Here is a 17,552-nt window from a genome sequence, read left to right as displayed (position 1 = left end):
CCTGCCACTAGGGCTTACTTTTGGGGTAGGACTTCTATTTCGAGCATGCTCAAAATTCCCGCTAGGGATTACTTTTAAGGGATGTCTTAGGCTGCTTGCACACCAAGACGTTACAGGCGCACGTTAGTGCGCCTGTAACGCTCCCCCAACGCACAGCAATGTAACACAAGTGGGCTGTTCACACAGCCCACGTTGCGTTACATGTAACGCTGCACGTTCTGTGCAAAGTGCAGCATGCTACGGCGTTGGAGCGGCTATAGCCGCGTTAGACTGTTTGCACATGCGCAGTGGGGGGCGGAGGAGGCGGGGAGAGCCAGCTACAGTAGCCGCGCACATGGCTACTTAATATTCACTGCACTGGCGGGCGCTGATTGGCCGGCGGGACCACGTGATGCGGAGTGTCTCGCTCCGCATCACGTGGTCCCGCTGGCCAATCAGCGCCACTCTGGGAGATATTATGGGCATCGAGCAGCCTAACGCGGCTCACTCTACCGTCGGCTTTTGCAGCACCATACGTTGTGTTAGGTGCACGTTATGCGACCTTAACGTGCCACCTAACACAACGTCTTGGTGTGCAAGAAGCCTTAATTTCAGGGAAAGATCAACTCTGGATAGACTCTCTACCCAGCCTAGGAAAACGTGAGGTATTATATTGGCAATGGTACAAGAGCTGTCAGTCTTCACTATGTTATTGTAAGTGGTGAATCAGCTAGCCACGCATGTGCATCTCAGAACAACGTAATGTAATGGATGGCCAAGGGTCTTCATTACCTTCACATCTGAGCACCTATTGTGGAAGCAGGAAGCATGCAGACTTGTGGTCAATTTTAATGCTTTAGTTCACAAGCTATGGCCCGGGGACAGATACAGCCCGCCAAGACTTAATAGTCCTTCCCAAAGTGGGGCCAGCTGCTGCATTTGATTGGTCCATGTCCAAGCTGCATTTAATTAGCATAAAAGTTGCATGAGCTCTGAATTAGTAACCTCTCACTTAACAACGATGTACTTTGCTAGATTTCTTTCCTTCCCAGGTAAGGGCTCATTCCCACTACCGGCTTGTTCACACTACAAGAGCTTTTCTAAGCACTTTGTAATTTTAAAAGCTCTGATTATCCTATGTAAGGGTTCTCACTGGAGCGATGCGATTTTGTAAAAATCCCCCCATAGCATTGCATTAGCAAGAGCTTTTCAAAATCACTAGCGCTTAAAAAACTCTTGTAGTGTGAATCAGCCCTTAGTGATTATTTTCACATAAGGACACAAGGCAAATGTTCTGTTCATTACTAATCAGCGCAGCTCAGCAACCTTAACCTCCTGGGCAATAATCCCGAGCTGAGCTCGGGGTAAGCCGCCGCAGAGGATTTCTCAGGCCCTTGTGGGGCGATTTGCATATTTTTTTTGTTACACGCAGCTAGCACTTTGCTAGCTGCGTGTAAACGCCGATCGCCGCCGCTCCGCACCGATTCGCCGCTACCCGCCGCGTTAGAGGGCCCCGTGCACAGCCTGGCTAATCACCGCCAGGCAGCGCTAAGGGGTGGATCGGGACTCCCTCCGATGCCATGATGTCGATGACGTCATCCAGATTGTCGTCATGGCAATGGGGAAGCCAAACAGGAAATCCCGTCCCGAACGGGATTTCCTGTTTGCTCTAATCGCTGGAGGCGATTGGAAGGGGTGGGGGGTGCCGCTGCACAGCGGCTATCATGTAGCTAGCGCTAGGCTAGCTACATGATTAAAAAAAAAAAACTGCTGCGCCGCTTCCCTGGCGATTTTATTGTATCGCCCAGGTGGTTAAGGGTCCTTGTAAACTGATGCACGGCAGTAGAACAAATCGCACTGCAGCCAAAAAGTCGCACCGCATGTTCGACCCACAAAAAAAAAAAAAACAGACTTCCGGTGCACTTCTGGACTTACTGTGGAAGTTGCAGGATAATGCACTGCAGCTTCTGAGTTACTTCTGCAAGGCCCTGAGCATTTCCGTCACATCGCACTGTGACTTTCCTGGTCCCCTGGAGTCAACTATATAAGGATGCTACTGTAAAGGGATATTACTGTAATAGGTTCTTTCTACATAGCATGGATTGATTATATATTTGCATTGTGCAGTTATCCCCCATGGCGTGCCCCTCCCAGTCTACCTCAGAACTGATTGAGTGCTTTGCTGTGTGTTTATACAGATGAAGGCCATTCCTGGCCTGTTCATTTTACCAATTCTTACATAATGAGATAAACCCTCAGTGTAAAATGAAAGCCGTGGAGAAAAAGGAGACAGTAATGAGTATAGAGCTGAAATTACTTTTTTAGCCTCTGTTTCAGTCAGAGTATAAACAGTTATTTTGGAAGTATTTTTTAAGCACAACAGAGGGTTCCAGAGGGCCCATTGTGCAGGAAAGTTCCGGGCATTATGAAGGCCAGTAATCACTGTTCGATTATTAGATGCACATAATGGGGACATTTGGCAAACATCCTAATGTTCCTGACGAATAATTTGTATGTTTAACAGTGGTGATTACCTCGAGGAAACAGTCTGTAACTAGATGAAAGCAGCGGGTCTATAAACAGAGGCCCTTGAAGAGAAATTGCTACCAAACATCAGAGCTTTTGAGGATTTCTCAGGCAAAGCACCCACAGGAGTTAATGTTATCGCAGCTGCTGGGAGTTTGCATGATGCAGTGATTTGTCTGGATCGGTGGATGGGATCAGTATTAACCTTCTTGGCGGTAACCCCGAACGTAGTTCGGGGTAAGCCGCCGGAGGGTGCCGCTCAGGCCCTGCTGGGCCGATTTGTTTAATTTTTTTTTTGCTGGACGCAGCTAGCACTTTGCTAGCTGCGCCAGCACCCCGATCGCCGCCGCCGCGCGCCCGATCGCCGCTATACGGTGCGGCGCGCGGCCCCCCCCCCCCAGACCCCGTGCGCTGCCTGGCCAATCAGTGCCAGGCAGCGCCGAGGGGTGGCCCGGGACTCCCAATGACGACCCGACGTCAGTGACGTCGGTGACGTCATCCCGCCCGTCGCCATGGCGACGGGGGAAGCCCTCCAGGAAATCCCGTTCTTTGAACGGGATTTCCTGATCGGAGATCGCCGAAGGCGATCGAAGAGGGCGGGGGGATGCCGCTGAGCAGCGGCTATCATGTAGCGAGCCCTGGGCTCGCTACATGATATAGAAAAATTTTTTTTAAAAAAAACTGCCGCACTGCCTCCTGGCGTATTTTTTTATACCGCCAGGAGGGTTAATGCACCCTGCGCAAGGAAAGTATCACTAATGAGAGAAATTCAGCGAAGAGTACACTGCGGTGTTTAGGCTTGCGCAAGGCTACAGGAAGGACTTTACTATACAAAAACCACTCGTTAAAGATCTGCTTCCCTTTTCTGTATGAAACTGAAAACTGTTCATGTGTGTTACCATGGCTACAGCACCTTGAGTAAACTCACACAGTTGCCAGGATTCATTAATGTTTTTCATAAACTGTGAAACTGATTGAAAGGTCACCAACTCTAAGCCTAGATGAAATGTTGAACTCAAGCTCTTATAATAGTATTATGAATTTATATAGTCCTGTCATGGTCAACAGTGCTTCAGACATGACGGTAACCCAGAGCAAAACCTTGAAGTGTAACTGTTTGGCATAAAATCAAAAATCAATTCTTTATTTTTATCTCGTAAACAAGAAGGATGCTAACCAGGCAATCCAAAAGTTAAACTATTACTTTTCTTGTTGATAAATGATCATTCCCCAGTTTACCTGACTCTTATTTGGTACACAATAAGTTGCAGGGCATGTTGGGTTGTCCTTTTTTGCTTCTCTACTTACCCTCAGACTTAACTAATGCAGCCTGATTGGCTGAAGCTTATTTCCCTCCTGTTTTCCCTTCCCACACCTCGGTTCCTCTCTGATTGGACAATATTTCTCATGCTGAGATAATGCACTTTCTATAGCGAAGGGTGGGCAAATCAGGCAGAGAACAGTAAGGGAGGAAATTACATCAGGACTGGCTTCAAAATAGGCACAGTTGAAATGGGAAATGTTAAGGATTCTCTCTTGATATAGAACAAGTATGTATCTACTTATATATGTGTTTTTTTCTCAGATAGTATGGCTGAAAGCTCTTATTTAAAGTGAACCTGAGATGAAAGCCATCTCAGGTATCATACTTTCCTGAGGCTTCCTTAGACCCCCATGAGGCCGCTCAATCGCAATAGTACAGAGCAAGCGCAGAATGCTCCCAGACGCGGAAGCACGAAAGAGGAGAGCGCCTGGCCAGGCATGCATGATGAAGAGTGATGAGGCCAGGTTTTCGGGGACAGAAGCCACCCTGGGAAACAGCGAGGGACTAAGCGGCCTCAAGGGGGCTTAAGGAAGTCCCAGGTAAGTATGGTACCTAAGATGGCTTTTGTCTCAGGTACACTTTAAATTAATTTAATATCAATCAGATGATGACACTCAAAACCTTACAACTGCAATTGAAGAATTCCAATCCCATAGTTCTTATGCTAACCAACAAAAGGGATATGCAGTGCAGTAATGTGTCACAAAACAAGGATTGTAGGATTATTACTAGCATTTATTTTAGTTAAAAAAAACAAAAACAAAAAACAAAGAACAAGTCCATGTTGAAGACCGTGAAAAATATCTCCTAATCCCGTGTACTTTTACATTCAGACATGAAAATTACCGTACTATGAATGTATTTGAAGAAAGAAGTTTGGAAACAGAACCTTTTAAAAACTTCAGCATAAAGAAGTCTGTAAAAACATGAAAGCACCATGAAATACAAGCGTCTACTCACATGCAGCTTCATCTACCGAGAGCTCGCTGGCCAAGATCCCCCCTATCTTGCCGAACGCCGGCATCTGGATGCCATACTTCTCAAGTTCACTCGTCATGATATCAATCTCCTCCGCTGCAAGCAATCACGAATGATCAAATATGTCTCATTAAATAATTAAAGCATTAATGAAGCATACACATATCTCGCTTTTCTCTTAATATTAAATACAATTTTGCAGAAAACATGGTTAATCCTTTGAAACTTTCCACATTATATTCTAGCAAAATCCCTGCCACAGAAGTGGATTTTCATTAATTGGAAACGACACACCAAAATGTGTTTAGGCAACTTGCGCTCTGGAGAAAATTCTGACTCCTCTACAGACTTTCTTCACTCTGCGTTGAAGTTGAAGTTGATTTTCAGAGCGAGCAGTCAGACCATTTAAGCCTTAATATAGCCTGTTAAATTACCTAGTTACAGCAATACATTCCTGGAAAATTGGAAGGGGACTTTTACTTTCAATAAAAAGGTAGCCCCCACCACCCGTCTAATTTTGGGAAGTCAAACATTACAATATATCTTGTGCCTCTCAGGAAGAACATTGTAATACTTTTATTTTGCCAATTTCCAAGGTTTGAACACCATATGGCATTTTCTGAACATGAAATTTTGGTTTGCCATCTTTTAAAGGAAAACAATTATAACACAAACTAACTACAACAGCATAAACAATATTATCCTCATCACTGAGAATCTAGCCCAGATACAGTGGTATAGCATGAGATGCGGAGGTTGCTACCGCAGTGGGCCCCTTGGGCTAGAGGGGCCCTCCATCCATCTCATTAGCTTTTCATTGGTGCTATGCTGGTAATGAACACCTCTATATGTGCATTGCATAGTAGTAATCCTTAAACTGTTTTCTTACTCTAAATACACCTCTCTGACACTGCATCTGTCCTTGGTAGGTTTTGGGGCTCCACATCAATAGAGTGCTTGGGGCCCCATGTAAAACTCGCACTGGGGCAACAAGCTCCTTAGTTACGCCACTGTCCAGATACCAATTCCTCTAACAAAAACTGATTAACTACATGAAGTAATTGAATACAGCGTAGCTAAGCCATGGCTTCTGCCCTTGTGTGTACTAGCTGCAGCTCTTGCACGTATAGGTTTTTCTCTTTCAGGTTCACCTGGTTAAGAACATACCAACCTAGGGAATTAATTTGCCGGTCTGCCAAGCCCACAAATAGCATTAAACAGGTTATTTCATAAAGCAAAGAGCAGTATGTGTAACCCATAGCAACCAATCAGCAAAAACAAGGAAAAAAAATATTGCCGCAAGTGGTTTGGGTTCATGAAACTGATTTCTGCTGTCAATCGGTTTCTTACAAACATCCTGATAGCAGCAAGACAGAGGAGGTTATGGCTGGAGCAACCTCACAGCAGTAGCTATCCCCCAGTCTATCAGGGCAGTCATTTCACATAGTAATAGGCTTGAATCTGACTTTAGGTTTACTTATATCAAGCTGGAACTAAATAATGTAGTCTACTTAGTCAAGAAGTAAACATGGACAATGCAATCTACAAATGAACACTGTTTATATAAAACAAAACCAGCACATCTATAAATAAATTCAACATGCACACATGACTAAAACATTTCAAACGTATTTTTTATATAAACACAAATAAAAAGTGAATTCTGACCTGTAAATTCTACTTTTCCATACAAGTCCTGGATCTGTGGGGCCAGACCAAGTTTAAACAGGTACAAACTGAAAAAGAAATAGTGAAACAAACAATGAAGATATGCGCTGAGGTGAGGAAACCGACAGAAAAGTCCTCTTATGTGGACCCGGAGGCTCCTGTCCACTGCTGTAGCCTCCTCAAGCCCTTTCAATCCATTTTCTGAAAAGTGAAATATGTCAAGATTAACTGAGAAACTGGACAAGTGAAATGCTGTGCCCACTACAGCCCATCCATGCTCTAAATAAATGATTCAGCACAAATACACAGAGATTCCTCAGACAAAATGAAAGCATGGAGCTGGACAAACTGTTCTATGGCCAAGGTTCGCAGGAAAATAAAAAGGTTATGAAAAAGATGAAGCACAGTAATTAATAAACAATAACAATGACCCAGAACTGCCAGTTAGTGAGCTGTCAGCTTTTGAATTAATGAGCAGTAGAAAGAAGAAAAAAAAACAGATAACAGTGGGGGCTTTTGAAAGAATTGCTGAGAATACATTACAGACCATTGGACTTGGTCTCCCATTTCTAAAATGTTAACTGAAACTTCAGTGCAACGATGTATAAAAACACTGGGTTTGGGTCTTGAGGGGATCACACCTTGTTTCTCTGCATGCAGAATGGAATTAGATGTGACAGCCCATGTTAACCAATAGACTTGCTTATATTTAAAGGACAACTGAAGCGAGAGGGATATGGAGGCTGCCATATTTATTTTCTTTTAAGGGCCCATTTCCACTAAGATATTAGATTTCACATACATTTTCCAGTATGCAAATTTTTGTTTTTTAATGCAAATTTTTGTATGCGTCTAAATATCATTACATGAGAAACGGAAGTGTAGTGCAGAAATTTGCAGCATGCCATCCATGTTTTTTCTGCATCATACTGCCTGTGAAAATGTGTATTCAATGGAAAGGACTCCATTGACATTCATTGGTTACATTTTCAATACGAAAATTCGCATTGCGAATTCGCACATAGTGGAAACAGGCACTAAGCAATACCATTTGCTTGGCTGTCCTGCTGATCCTCTGCTTCTAATTCTTTCAGCCATAGACCCTGAACAAGCATATGCAGATCAGGTGTTCTGACTGAAGTCTGAATGGATTAGCTGCATGCTTGTGTTTGGTGTTATTCAGACACTAGTGCAGCCAAATAGATCAGCAGGACTGCCAGGCAGCTGGTATTGTTGAAAAGCAAATAAAAAAAAAAAAAAAAAAACATATGCAAATATCCATCCTACCTAATAATCTACAAGTGTCCCTGCGTCCCATGTCCGTGTGTCAGTGCTTTTGTGCTACTGCGCATGTTCTGCACTGACACAACCATTAGGACAGGACGCAGGGCCAAGGGGGCGGGCCAACAGTGTGTGCGTGCTGAGCACGCGTGCAGCGACAGACATAGAGCCCATTTTTAAACTGACTTAGGTCACTAGTACTAATATAATAGCCATTCCCAAAATTCTACAATTGATCCCACTTCAGTATGTTGTACTCAAATCAGATTGGCTGCAATGGATCAATGTACTTTCCAAATCATCATCACTCACTGCTCTACCCTACTATAATCAGTAACATTTTCAGTTGTTTTGCTCATATTGCTCAGCCAAAGGAGGCGAAGTGTAAAAATTGCCTCTTGCTTCTATGGTGACAGATTCATTCCAGTGACAACCTGCCTCTGGGTATCACCAGGCCGCTGATGCCCTTAAGAGATACTGGCCAGATACACACATCTGATGCCAGAGTGTGGAATGTTCAAACCGCAATCTCAGCCCTCTAATGTTATAGCAGATACTCAACATTAGCATGACACAAAACATCAGCCAAAGTACAAACAATACAGGATTCAGTTAAAGTGGAACTGTCGGGCATAAAATCAAAAATAAATTATTTTTATCTGGTAAACAAGTAATGATTAGTATTGATAAAGGATGCTAACCAGGCAATCCAAAACTTAAAAATCACTCTTACTTTTCTTATCCATAAAACATCATTCCCCAGTTTCACTGGCTCTTATTTGGTACATCTGCCACACAAAGGAAATTGCAGGGCATGCTGGGTTTGCTTTTGTTCTTTCTTACTTTCCTCCCCCTTTCCCCTCAGACATAGTTAATGCACCTTGATTGGCTGAAGCTGCTTTCCCTCTTGTTTTCCGCTCCCACACCTCTGTTCCTCCCTGATTGGCCAATATTTCTCATGCTAAGAAGATGAGAAAAATCACTCAGAGCTGGGTGGGAGTGTCTGAAGACTGGAGAGAGGGCGGGCAATGCATACACAATCAGGCAGAGGAGAGTAAGGGAGGAAATTACATCAGGATTTGGCTTCAAAATAGATAGTTAAAACTGAGAATCCTAAGAAGGATTTTCTCTTTTTTTTGTTTACAATCGGAAAAAAACAAAATCACTAAAATCAAAATGTGGACAGTTCAATATACAGTATATGTTATATAAGTAAAGCAAGTATTTATCTACAGTACTTCTATATGTTTTTTCTGAAATAGTATGGCTGAAAGCTCCTCTTTAATACACAAGTGAAAGGTGGGATGGGATGATGATGGCTGGGTGTGGCTTGACAGGAAGAGGTACAATTTCTGTCATTACTCTGGAGTTGTGGCAGGCTGAAACATATTTCTGGTAAATCATCTAGGTTTCCCTTTATCCTGCCAGCAGTGCCCCCATTATCCTGGTCAGGGAGCATACGCCCACTCACACCTATACAGCTTTCCGCAGTTCAATTCATTTTTACATGACATTTTATAGTGTTAACAGTCCCTTCTGTCCTGAGAAGCATTATAACCTCACCCCTTCCTTACTATATTTGTAGGCAGCTTTTGCTTCTCCGCTGTCGCACTACACTTTCATTTTAAAAGCTATGAATCGAATACAAGGCATACAATTATCTCTATTGCTTGGGTGACTACAAAATCTAATAGGACTGCAATATAATCTATGCTGCAGACAACAACTTGCCACTCCTTGTGAGCACCTTGCAAAGACAAACAAGTCCAAACAAAAAGACTGCTGTAAAGGAGCCCACACTAATATTCCAGCAGCAGATGACATCATCCAGATGAGACTCCTGCCTATGCCACGCCATGTAAATAGTAGAACACATGACAAGACTAACAAAAGCACCAACTTGAATCCAGAAATTAAAGGTCTCAGTTGGCCTAAACCTTCTTTATTTGGACAAAAAACAAAAAAAATTCATTTTTGTTACCCTGTATGTTCTGTCTCCTGCAAATCAAGAGGTTCCTGAACAGGTCTCAACAGTAGCAAAAGATTCCAATAAAATCACACAAAAAAAGTTTTTTTTATTTCTGAGGATTACAGTAAAGTATGGTGGTAAGAGTATTGCAGGCCTAGGGCCATAGGCAATTAGAGGTGATAAGTCCAAAACGTGAGAGCCTCATCACCTCATATTACTCAGGATTTACCAGCAAATTCAATTTCCAGCTTCACCTGAGCAATGTACAGTCGTTCATAGCATAATTTGGGGGAATCTTAACTATTCGATAAACCGATACGCCTGTAACCAGAGCGATACTAAGCAAGGTATTTGAGCCATGGAGCCGTCCTCCAGCACCACAGTACTGCTGTCTCACTGCCTGGAAAGAAGAGCACGTAACTGTTGCTGTTACTCAACATTCACAGCGAGATCTAACAGGCACTTCACAGTCGTTGATAGACTGAATAGTGTCAGTCTGCCTTTAGTCAAAAATGTGACTAAAGCTAGCCATACATGGGTTGATTACATCCCAATATGCCAAACTTAATCTCCATCAGATTAAAATTTGATCAGATAGTACAATTCACACCAGAAATGGATCAGGCATAGACAAAACTGCAAGAATTGTACTGCTTGATGCCAGGCAATGCTATATGCGTTGCCTGTGATACCCCACCACCCCATCATACAGAGTTTTTCCAACATGTCTAATCGAACTTACAATGGATACACTGCATAAGCTTGATCGGAAGTCAGTTGATCGCATATGCAGGAGTATTTGATAAGGCAGTTTCGAGTGCATGAGATCCAAGATTAGGATGCTGATAAAAGCAATAAAGAATAGTCCTTACCTCAAGGCATGGATGCAGTATATACAGCGAGGCATATTCTTCCGATCATAGATGTCTGTGGTCTCGGGATAAAAGATCTGCATGCAATGGTTTGAATACTGTCAGTTAACTCAAAAACAAGGCGTGCAGTTCTGTAACAGCTGCATATATTGCATTCCATTAGCATACCTTTGGAAGGCCAATTTCCGACATTGCATTTAGCCACTGGATCACATTGTCTGTGTGTCTGAAGTGAAGACCGGTAGCCTAAAGCAGAATAAATCAGACATTTTATTAGCTATGTATTCAGCATCTATTATAGGGTGTGGGCCTTTTAGCTGCTGGATAAACAACCTATGAATGAATTCCAGTGCTGCAGTAAATCCACAAGACATAGTGCAGATACAAAGACATAAGGATCTGGAGAAACATGCAGTCCAAATATGATCAGTGTATTGTATACTTTAAGATTGCTTGTTGCACCACACAAACCATGCTAGGAAAAAATCTTTCAGATATTTTTTCCTATGTGGAACATATTTTTGCACATTTAATAATAATCAAATGGTCATACCAAACATTAGTGAACATCTGGCGCTGTGGCTTATATATTCTAAAAGCATCCAAACTTTTCATTTTATACAAAACTCATTGCCATGTGTATACTTGTAGCCACAGAGACCATAACTGTTAATTTGTCCATTTATGTATTGCGCACCCAAATATACAGGTTGGTTAAAGCCCTTAAACCGAAAACACCTATCAATGTGTAACCCTAGCCTTACTAAATTACTCAGCAGGCTCTATGCAAGACACAAGTTTATGAGCAGCTGAACAAATGAAAAATGCAAGTGATCAACTATAGGTATAAGCAGTCTTGGTTTGGCAAGGTTTGCAAGTCCTTTCCAGTAGTAAAGAGAGACATCCTATTTTAGATGTGGACAATAAATATAGGCAGAGAAAATGCATTCCAAATGCTTTTGCACTGCTGTGAAAAGAGATCAGGCAGTAACCTGGGGGTACCCGTATAACCATCCTGCAAAAGGTCTCAGTTGATTGTCCATCGCTTGCGCACTATTCAGTCAGACTTAACATTTAGCATCATCATTTTTGGAAAAGCCACAAAGATTTGATGTCTCAATCTAGCGTTAAAGTGAACAAGAGGTGAAAATAAATGGATGAGAAACAATTGTATTTATCTTTCTCCTAAAAATGACCTTTTTTTAGATATCCCCTGGTTTTATTTTATATTTAAACATTTACAAAGTAGAATTAATGTTTTGTTGTCTCTGCTCAGTGGCAGCCTATAAAGTGTCCCTAACTGAAAATACATGAAGTATTGACCTTTTCCTATCCCCTCTGGTCTCAGTTGTATTCTGCCAGGAAAACTTAAAGAGAAACTCCGACCAAGAAATGAACTTTATCCCAATCAGTAGCTGATACCCCCTTTTACATGAGTAATCTATTCCTTTTCACAAACAGACCACCAGGGGGCTCTGTATGGCTGATATTGTGGTGAAACCCCTCCCACAGGAAACTGAGGACCGTGGTACTCCTGGCAGTTTCCGGTCTGTGAACCCTGTTGCATTGTGGGAAATAGCTGTTTACAACTGCCAAAAAAGCATGCAGCAGCTACGACATCTGCCAACAGTAAAAAAGTCACCATGTAATAAATGTCACAATGTAAATCAGGGATTTAAAATATATTACAATGGGCAAACACTGACTAAATCATTTATACATGATTATTGTAAAAATTAAGCACTTTTTTATTACATTATTTTCACTGGAGTTCCTCTTTAAGGCTGTATTTTGCTTATCAGTGATGCTTACTATATTCCCGACAAGTACTGACAAGACAGAAGCTGTTACTTACATACCTACAAATGGGCTGTGTGAAGTTGGCCCCCCTACAATCAGCACACATAAAAATTCTAGCATATTTGGTTAGTGCTACATTTTTGCCCATTTGTGCTGCAAAAATAAAGATTTGTGTGGGCACAAAGCACTAACCAAACATGCTAGAATTTATATTTGTGCTGATTGTAGGGGGGCAACTTCACACAGCCCACACAATGAGCTCTTTCAGAACCCAAAACAAGTAATACAGCCTGGTTATTGATATGGTTTGCACTGTACATACACATGTTTATCTCAACATGTCACCTCAGGTACACTTTAACATGGAACTTTAATAAAAAAAAATGCTACATTGATTCATTAATTTCTGCATCACCAGCGTGTTCCTCCTCTACCGTCCATTCGGGTCCCTGGACGCTGAACACGCTGGTATACCAATCCCAGAGCCCCATCAGAAGCATTAGGCTAATATTGATTTATAGACCAATGAGGCCCCTCCCTGAGCACAGGGAGGATTTTTATTGGTCCACCACTCAGGGAACCAATAAGAATCCTACCTCGGGAGGGACAATTCCTATTGCAAACCAGTTGGAGCCTGATGCTTCTCATGGGGCCCTGGTATCAGTATACCCTTGTTTCTAGCGCGCATGGACCAGAATGGACGGCGTAGTAGAGATAAAGGACCCAAAAGGATGGCGGCAGGTGAGTTTTTTGCAAAACATACAGGCTGCTAGCAATGATTCAGTTGGGCTCTGTTGCCATCTGCTTCATCCCTCTGATGCAGAATTATTTCAGCGTACCCTCCAATCCAGAATATTGCACAATACCCTTACTTTTGTTCTGGTTGACTGAACAGAGTGACCGGATCCATTCCGAACAGACTGATATGACTGGACCCTATTGGTTTGCACAGGATTCCTTCGCATGCATTTTGTTTCACTAAGCGCAACATTTTCATTGCTAGTGTGAACGCAGCCAAAGTCTCAGTTTTAACTGTAAAGGGAATATTTAGAGATGCAGCTTTGGCAGGTCAAGTAACAACAAGCCATGAGAAGGGAAAAAAATGGTTTTCTCAGTGCATTTTGTGAATCAAAACTTTTTCAGGAGATTAGCTGACCTAAAACTTACTAATATATAGGAGAAGTTAGGATTTAGTTAGTGTTAGGCCCCTCCCATGGAGGATTGACTTCTTCGCAGTGGGAGGGACGAGTACTTAATAGGTTGCATGCAAGCTGTTAATGGAAACCAACATCCTCCTCTAGTGGTAGACAGGTCATGTGTATGCTCGGTGTGCATTCGACCCCACAAGTGGGGCTTGCACTCTTTTGCAGGTAGGCACTAGTCTGTTTTTAAGTAGCGCTGCTCATTTCCTTGCTATGTACTAATGTAATTCGTTTTTGGTCAGCTGCTCCCACTTAACAGCCATGCTTTTGGTGTATATGCAGAGCTTCTGTTTGGGTTCAAGGTGCGTTTGTAGTTCCTGGGGGGGCTCAGCGCATCTCTGATGGAGGCCATTCGGAGGCGGCCTGGTGTTGCGCTGATCCACCTTTTGCGCAAAACTTACTAATAATGATACCCTAAGGGCTGGTTCACACTGCAAGAGCTTCTTTTAAGCACCTGTGATTTTAAAAGCTCTTGCTAATGTAATGCTATGAGTTTGTTCTCACTTGAGTGATGTTATTTTATAAAAAAAAAAAAAAAAAAAAAAAAAAAAAAAAAAAAAAAATCGCCCACAGCATTGCATTAGGAAGAGCCTTTCAAATCACTAGCATGAAGTGATGCAATATTTTTCACCGTTTATTGGAAGAGGACCTTTTAGGACAAACTGATCTTTTGAATATTCTAGAATTCTAATGGTATATGATCGGATACTCAAGCAAGGGGTTCTTCTTACTTAGAGGAGATAAGAGTCTAACTACTGCACTCTTCATATGTACTGTATAGACTCTAGTATAAGCCTAATTTTTGGGCCCAAAAAAGTGGCTTATACTCTAGTCACTCTTTAAGTAACCCCCACTATACGCATCATCTGAGGGAGACCACACACTTGACATCAACATGGGAGGTCCCAGATAACATCTCGAGTTGTAGCCTTGGAAGGCATACAGGGACAGTGTCTACTGAGTGGTGAGAATCCTTGCATTCCTATAGCAATATTTAGATACATGACTATGTGGCTCTGCATTCCTTGCTTTAGCTTTATGCCAAGCTTAGACTTTGCAACAGGGGTTCTCTGCATGTCCATCTCCATTGTAGGGCCTATGTTTTGGCTTATTGCAATCTGCTGAATTTATGCTGCTTTTCTAATATATGGTTGTGGCTTCTGCCAACATCGGCTTATATTCGGATCAAACATTTTTTCCAGGGTTTTTTTTTTTTTTTTTAGGTAAAAGTTGGGGGGTCAGCTCTAGTATATACAGTGTTTCATGAAAAATCTGCATAAAAGCAACTGGATGGTAAAACACTTACACGATATCTGGTCTGTTCCCGATCATAGATCTTCTTTAGTGACACAACTTTTGGGCTGAAGAAATTTCCAAGTTTTGCCAGGTAAACACCATTTCTCAGGCCCTCCTCTAGCTCCGTAGTAGGAGGAAGCTCCTCCATCAAACAGGCCTCCATCCATCTGCAAGACAGAAATTACAAGAATTAGGAGAAATGAAAGATAGGTGGAATACCATTATCAAAGTATTAATACTAATTTCTAGTCGGACACTTTACGGACATACACATTTTACATGAAAGAAAACTGAGCATTAGTGTGGTTACACTTAACTGTAGCTTTTTACATGAAACGCTGATCTATGATGCAATATACGGTACTTGTATTACCAATTTTACATCTGCTTTAAAATGCTGGTATTTGGCTCACATAGTTTACACAAATAAATGACTTGTCATTGACCTGTACTCCACACAAGGGTGATACACAGTATGGTCAATCTACAAGACAGACAGAAAGGAGCTGCCAGGGTACTCACTAAGATTATCTCAACTTACTTTCTTTCCTTGCAACAAATGGAATCAGGATAGGAAGAGAGAGGTGAATCAGCAGTGTGTGATACAACTCTAGTGCCCCACCTTTTCCCAAATAACTCATGAAAAGATTTTCTTTCTAATCCCTTGGCATGCCTCAGGAACAGGAAGGTAAGGTTATCTCAACACTGGGAATACAGATGGCAGTAAAACACTGACTAATGCTGGGAATACATGGTGCGTTTCTGTGGCTCGATTATGACGCTGGATCGATTCCCACTCGTCCCTGTGGGCGATTCGCTTATGTTCCGCTCATTTTCCTTATCTTTTTCTGCGGTATCAAGCGCGGAATCGATCCGGCGGGTGATCGGACATGTTGGAAATTATCGAGCCATCTAATGGAGTACCGTGTATTCTCAGCATTAGAGTTAAACCATTCACTGTTAAAAATAGGAACATTGAAGAAAAAAAAACGTGCCTATATACAGCTAATGAAAACCTGTGCTTTGGAACCTGATGAAGACAGTTAAAAATGAGGTCAGTCATAATTCAGAAATGTTTAGAAGAATAGTTTACATTTCCCCTGTGATTTGTCCAGTCTGGAAATATTACAGAATCCTCACGTTATGATCAGTTTAGTAACTACAAAGCAGATGTAGCCAATCCCAATTTTAACATAAAAAAAAACCCGTCGTTTTTATTGAAGCAATTATCAGCATTTTGGAATGTATCTTTTCTATCATTTTCCATTTTTAGAACTATTTCAGATACTGGAGATTAGCTATGAATCAGCATCCGCCATCAGTTTCTTGTTATCTTCCAGAGAGAAGCCTTGGGGCTCTCCAATGGAATGTGTATCTCTGTCTCGTCCCATCCCTGCATCCCAATCCCGATTTTCCTGATAGAGGCGGAAGCAGATGGATGCTGCGAGAGACTAAAGAGCTTTAACGTCGATACCTAAAAGACAAGACTGTGGCAGATGAGCCACTCCACCTGCATCTATCCAGATTGGAATGGTTTATTTTGGGCTGCAGCAAAGCAATGAATCACCTTGCTTTGTATTTTCAAGTTAAAAAAATAATCTGTGTGTACAATATTAACGCGAATGACCTGAACTGATCTTCTATATTTAGCTTTCAAACCTGTCTGACTCTTTTTGCAGCCTAAAGCCCAGTAAAGTGCAGAGTAAATGCCTGTGCCGTTGTTTGCTGACAGCATTCCACAGGAAAACCCAGAAGGCGGTCTAGTCCAATTCCCCCATCATTTGCCCCATACCGGCACTTTATTTTTAATTTATTTCTTTTTTTTAATATAAAAAAAAAATGTCATTACCAATCTATGAACGTCTCGGCCACTAAACAACCTATGTAGACGTTTACAGGCAGTAAATGAGGGTATTATTTATAAGTGACGTGCCTATTGGTCTAATCTCCTTATTAGGCTCTATTGGTAATAAAGGTGCACATTTTATCCAGGGCTGTGGAGATGGAGTCGAGGAGTCGGAGGAATTTTGGGAACCTGGACTCAGAGGTTTCATAAACTGAGGAGTCGTGAGTCGGAGTGGGATGATTTTTGTACCAAATCCTTAGTTCTGGTAAGTATTAGACTAAGGAGTCTGAGTCGGAGCCATTTTGGGTACTTGGAGACGGAGGTTACAAAAACTTAAGAGTCTGATGATTTTTGTACCGACTCCACAGCCCTGGTTTTATCCAGCAATCTGGGGGAAGATGTAGTTGTGCAAAGGGAACCTGAAATTGAGGAGAATGTGGAGGCTGCCATCTCCATTCTCAAAAAGTGGCAGTTGCCCAACGACTTAGCAGGGCTGTGGAGTCGGATCAATTTTGGGTACCTGGTGTCGGAGTTGGAGTCGGTGGTTTCATTAACTGAGGAATCGGAGTCAGGAGGGACTCGCACATGTTTATGGGGCTAGAGGAAAGCCCCGGGTAAGTATTAATTGTTCTGTTTATGCCAGCTCTGGTACACTTTTAGTATTTGTCATCCGAATGGTAACTTGGTAAAAGTTACAACTTTCAGAACTATGGATAAAGTATTCCACGGTACAATAGAAGGAGGCACTCCACAGGCAAGAACTTGCGTTCAGTTTTATTGCATGTCGATACACACAAAAAGTATTCCACTG

The 17,552-nt window shown here is 42.2% G+C and overlaps 1 protein-coding gene and 1 long non-coding RNA gene across 2 annotated transcripts in view; one reads left to right on the top strand and one right to left on the bottom strand.

Annotated features, from left to right (window-relative positions):
- LOC137563182 (ras GTPase-activating-like protein IQGAP1) overlaps window positions 1–17,552 on the bottom strand; it is a 180,306-nt gene that overhangs the window by 75,608 nt on the left and 87,146 nt on the right. The window contains 5 exon segments of the mRNA XM_068275319.1: window positions 4,790–4,903; window positions 6,476–6,543; window positions 10,598–10,674; window positions 10,766–10,843; window positions 14,906–15,062. Of these exon segments, the coding sequence (XP_068131420.1) occupies window positions 4,790–4,903; window positions 6,476–6,543; window positions 10,598–10,674; window positions 10,766–10,843; window positions 14,906–15,062 (494 nt within the window).
- LOC137563183 (uncharacterized) lies at window positions 465–4,970 on the top strand. The gene is made up of 2 exons (XR_011030283.1): window positions 465–644; window positions 4,663–4,970. It is a non-coding gene; the product is annotated as an uncharacterized lncRNA (long non-coding RNA).

This window comes from Hyperolius riggenbachi, chromosome 3 (genome assembly GCF_040937935.1).
Source record: "Hyperolius riggenbachi isolate aHypRig1 chromosome 3, aHypRig1.pri, whole genome shotgun sequence".
In the NCBI taxonomy this organism is placed as follows: domain Eukaryota; kingdom Metazoa; phylum Chordata; class Amphibia; order Anura; family Hyperoliidae; genus Hyperolius; species Hyperolius riggenbachi.
This window is presented reverse-complemented; position numbering and strand designations above follow the sequence as displayed.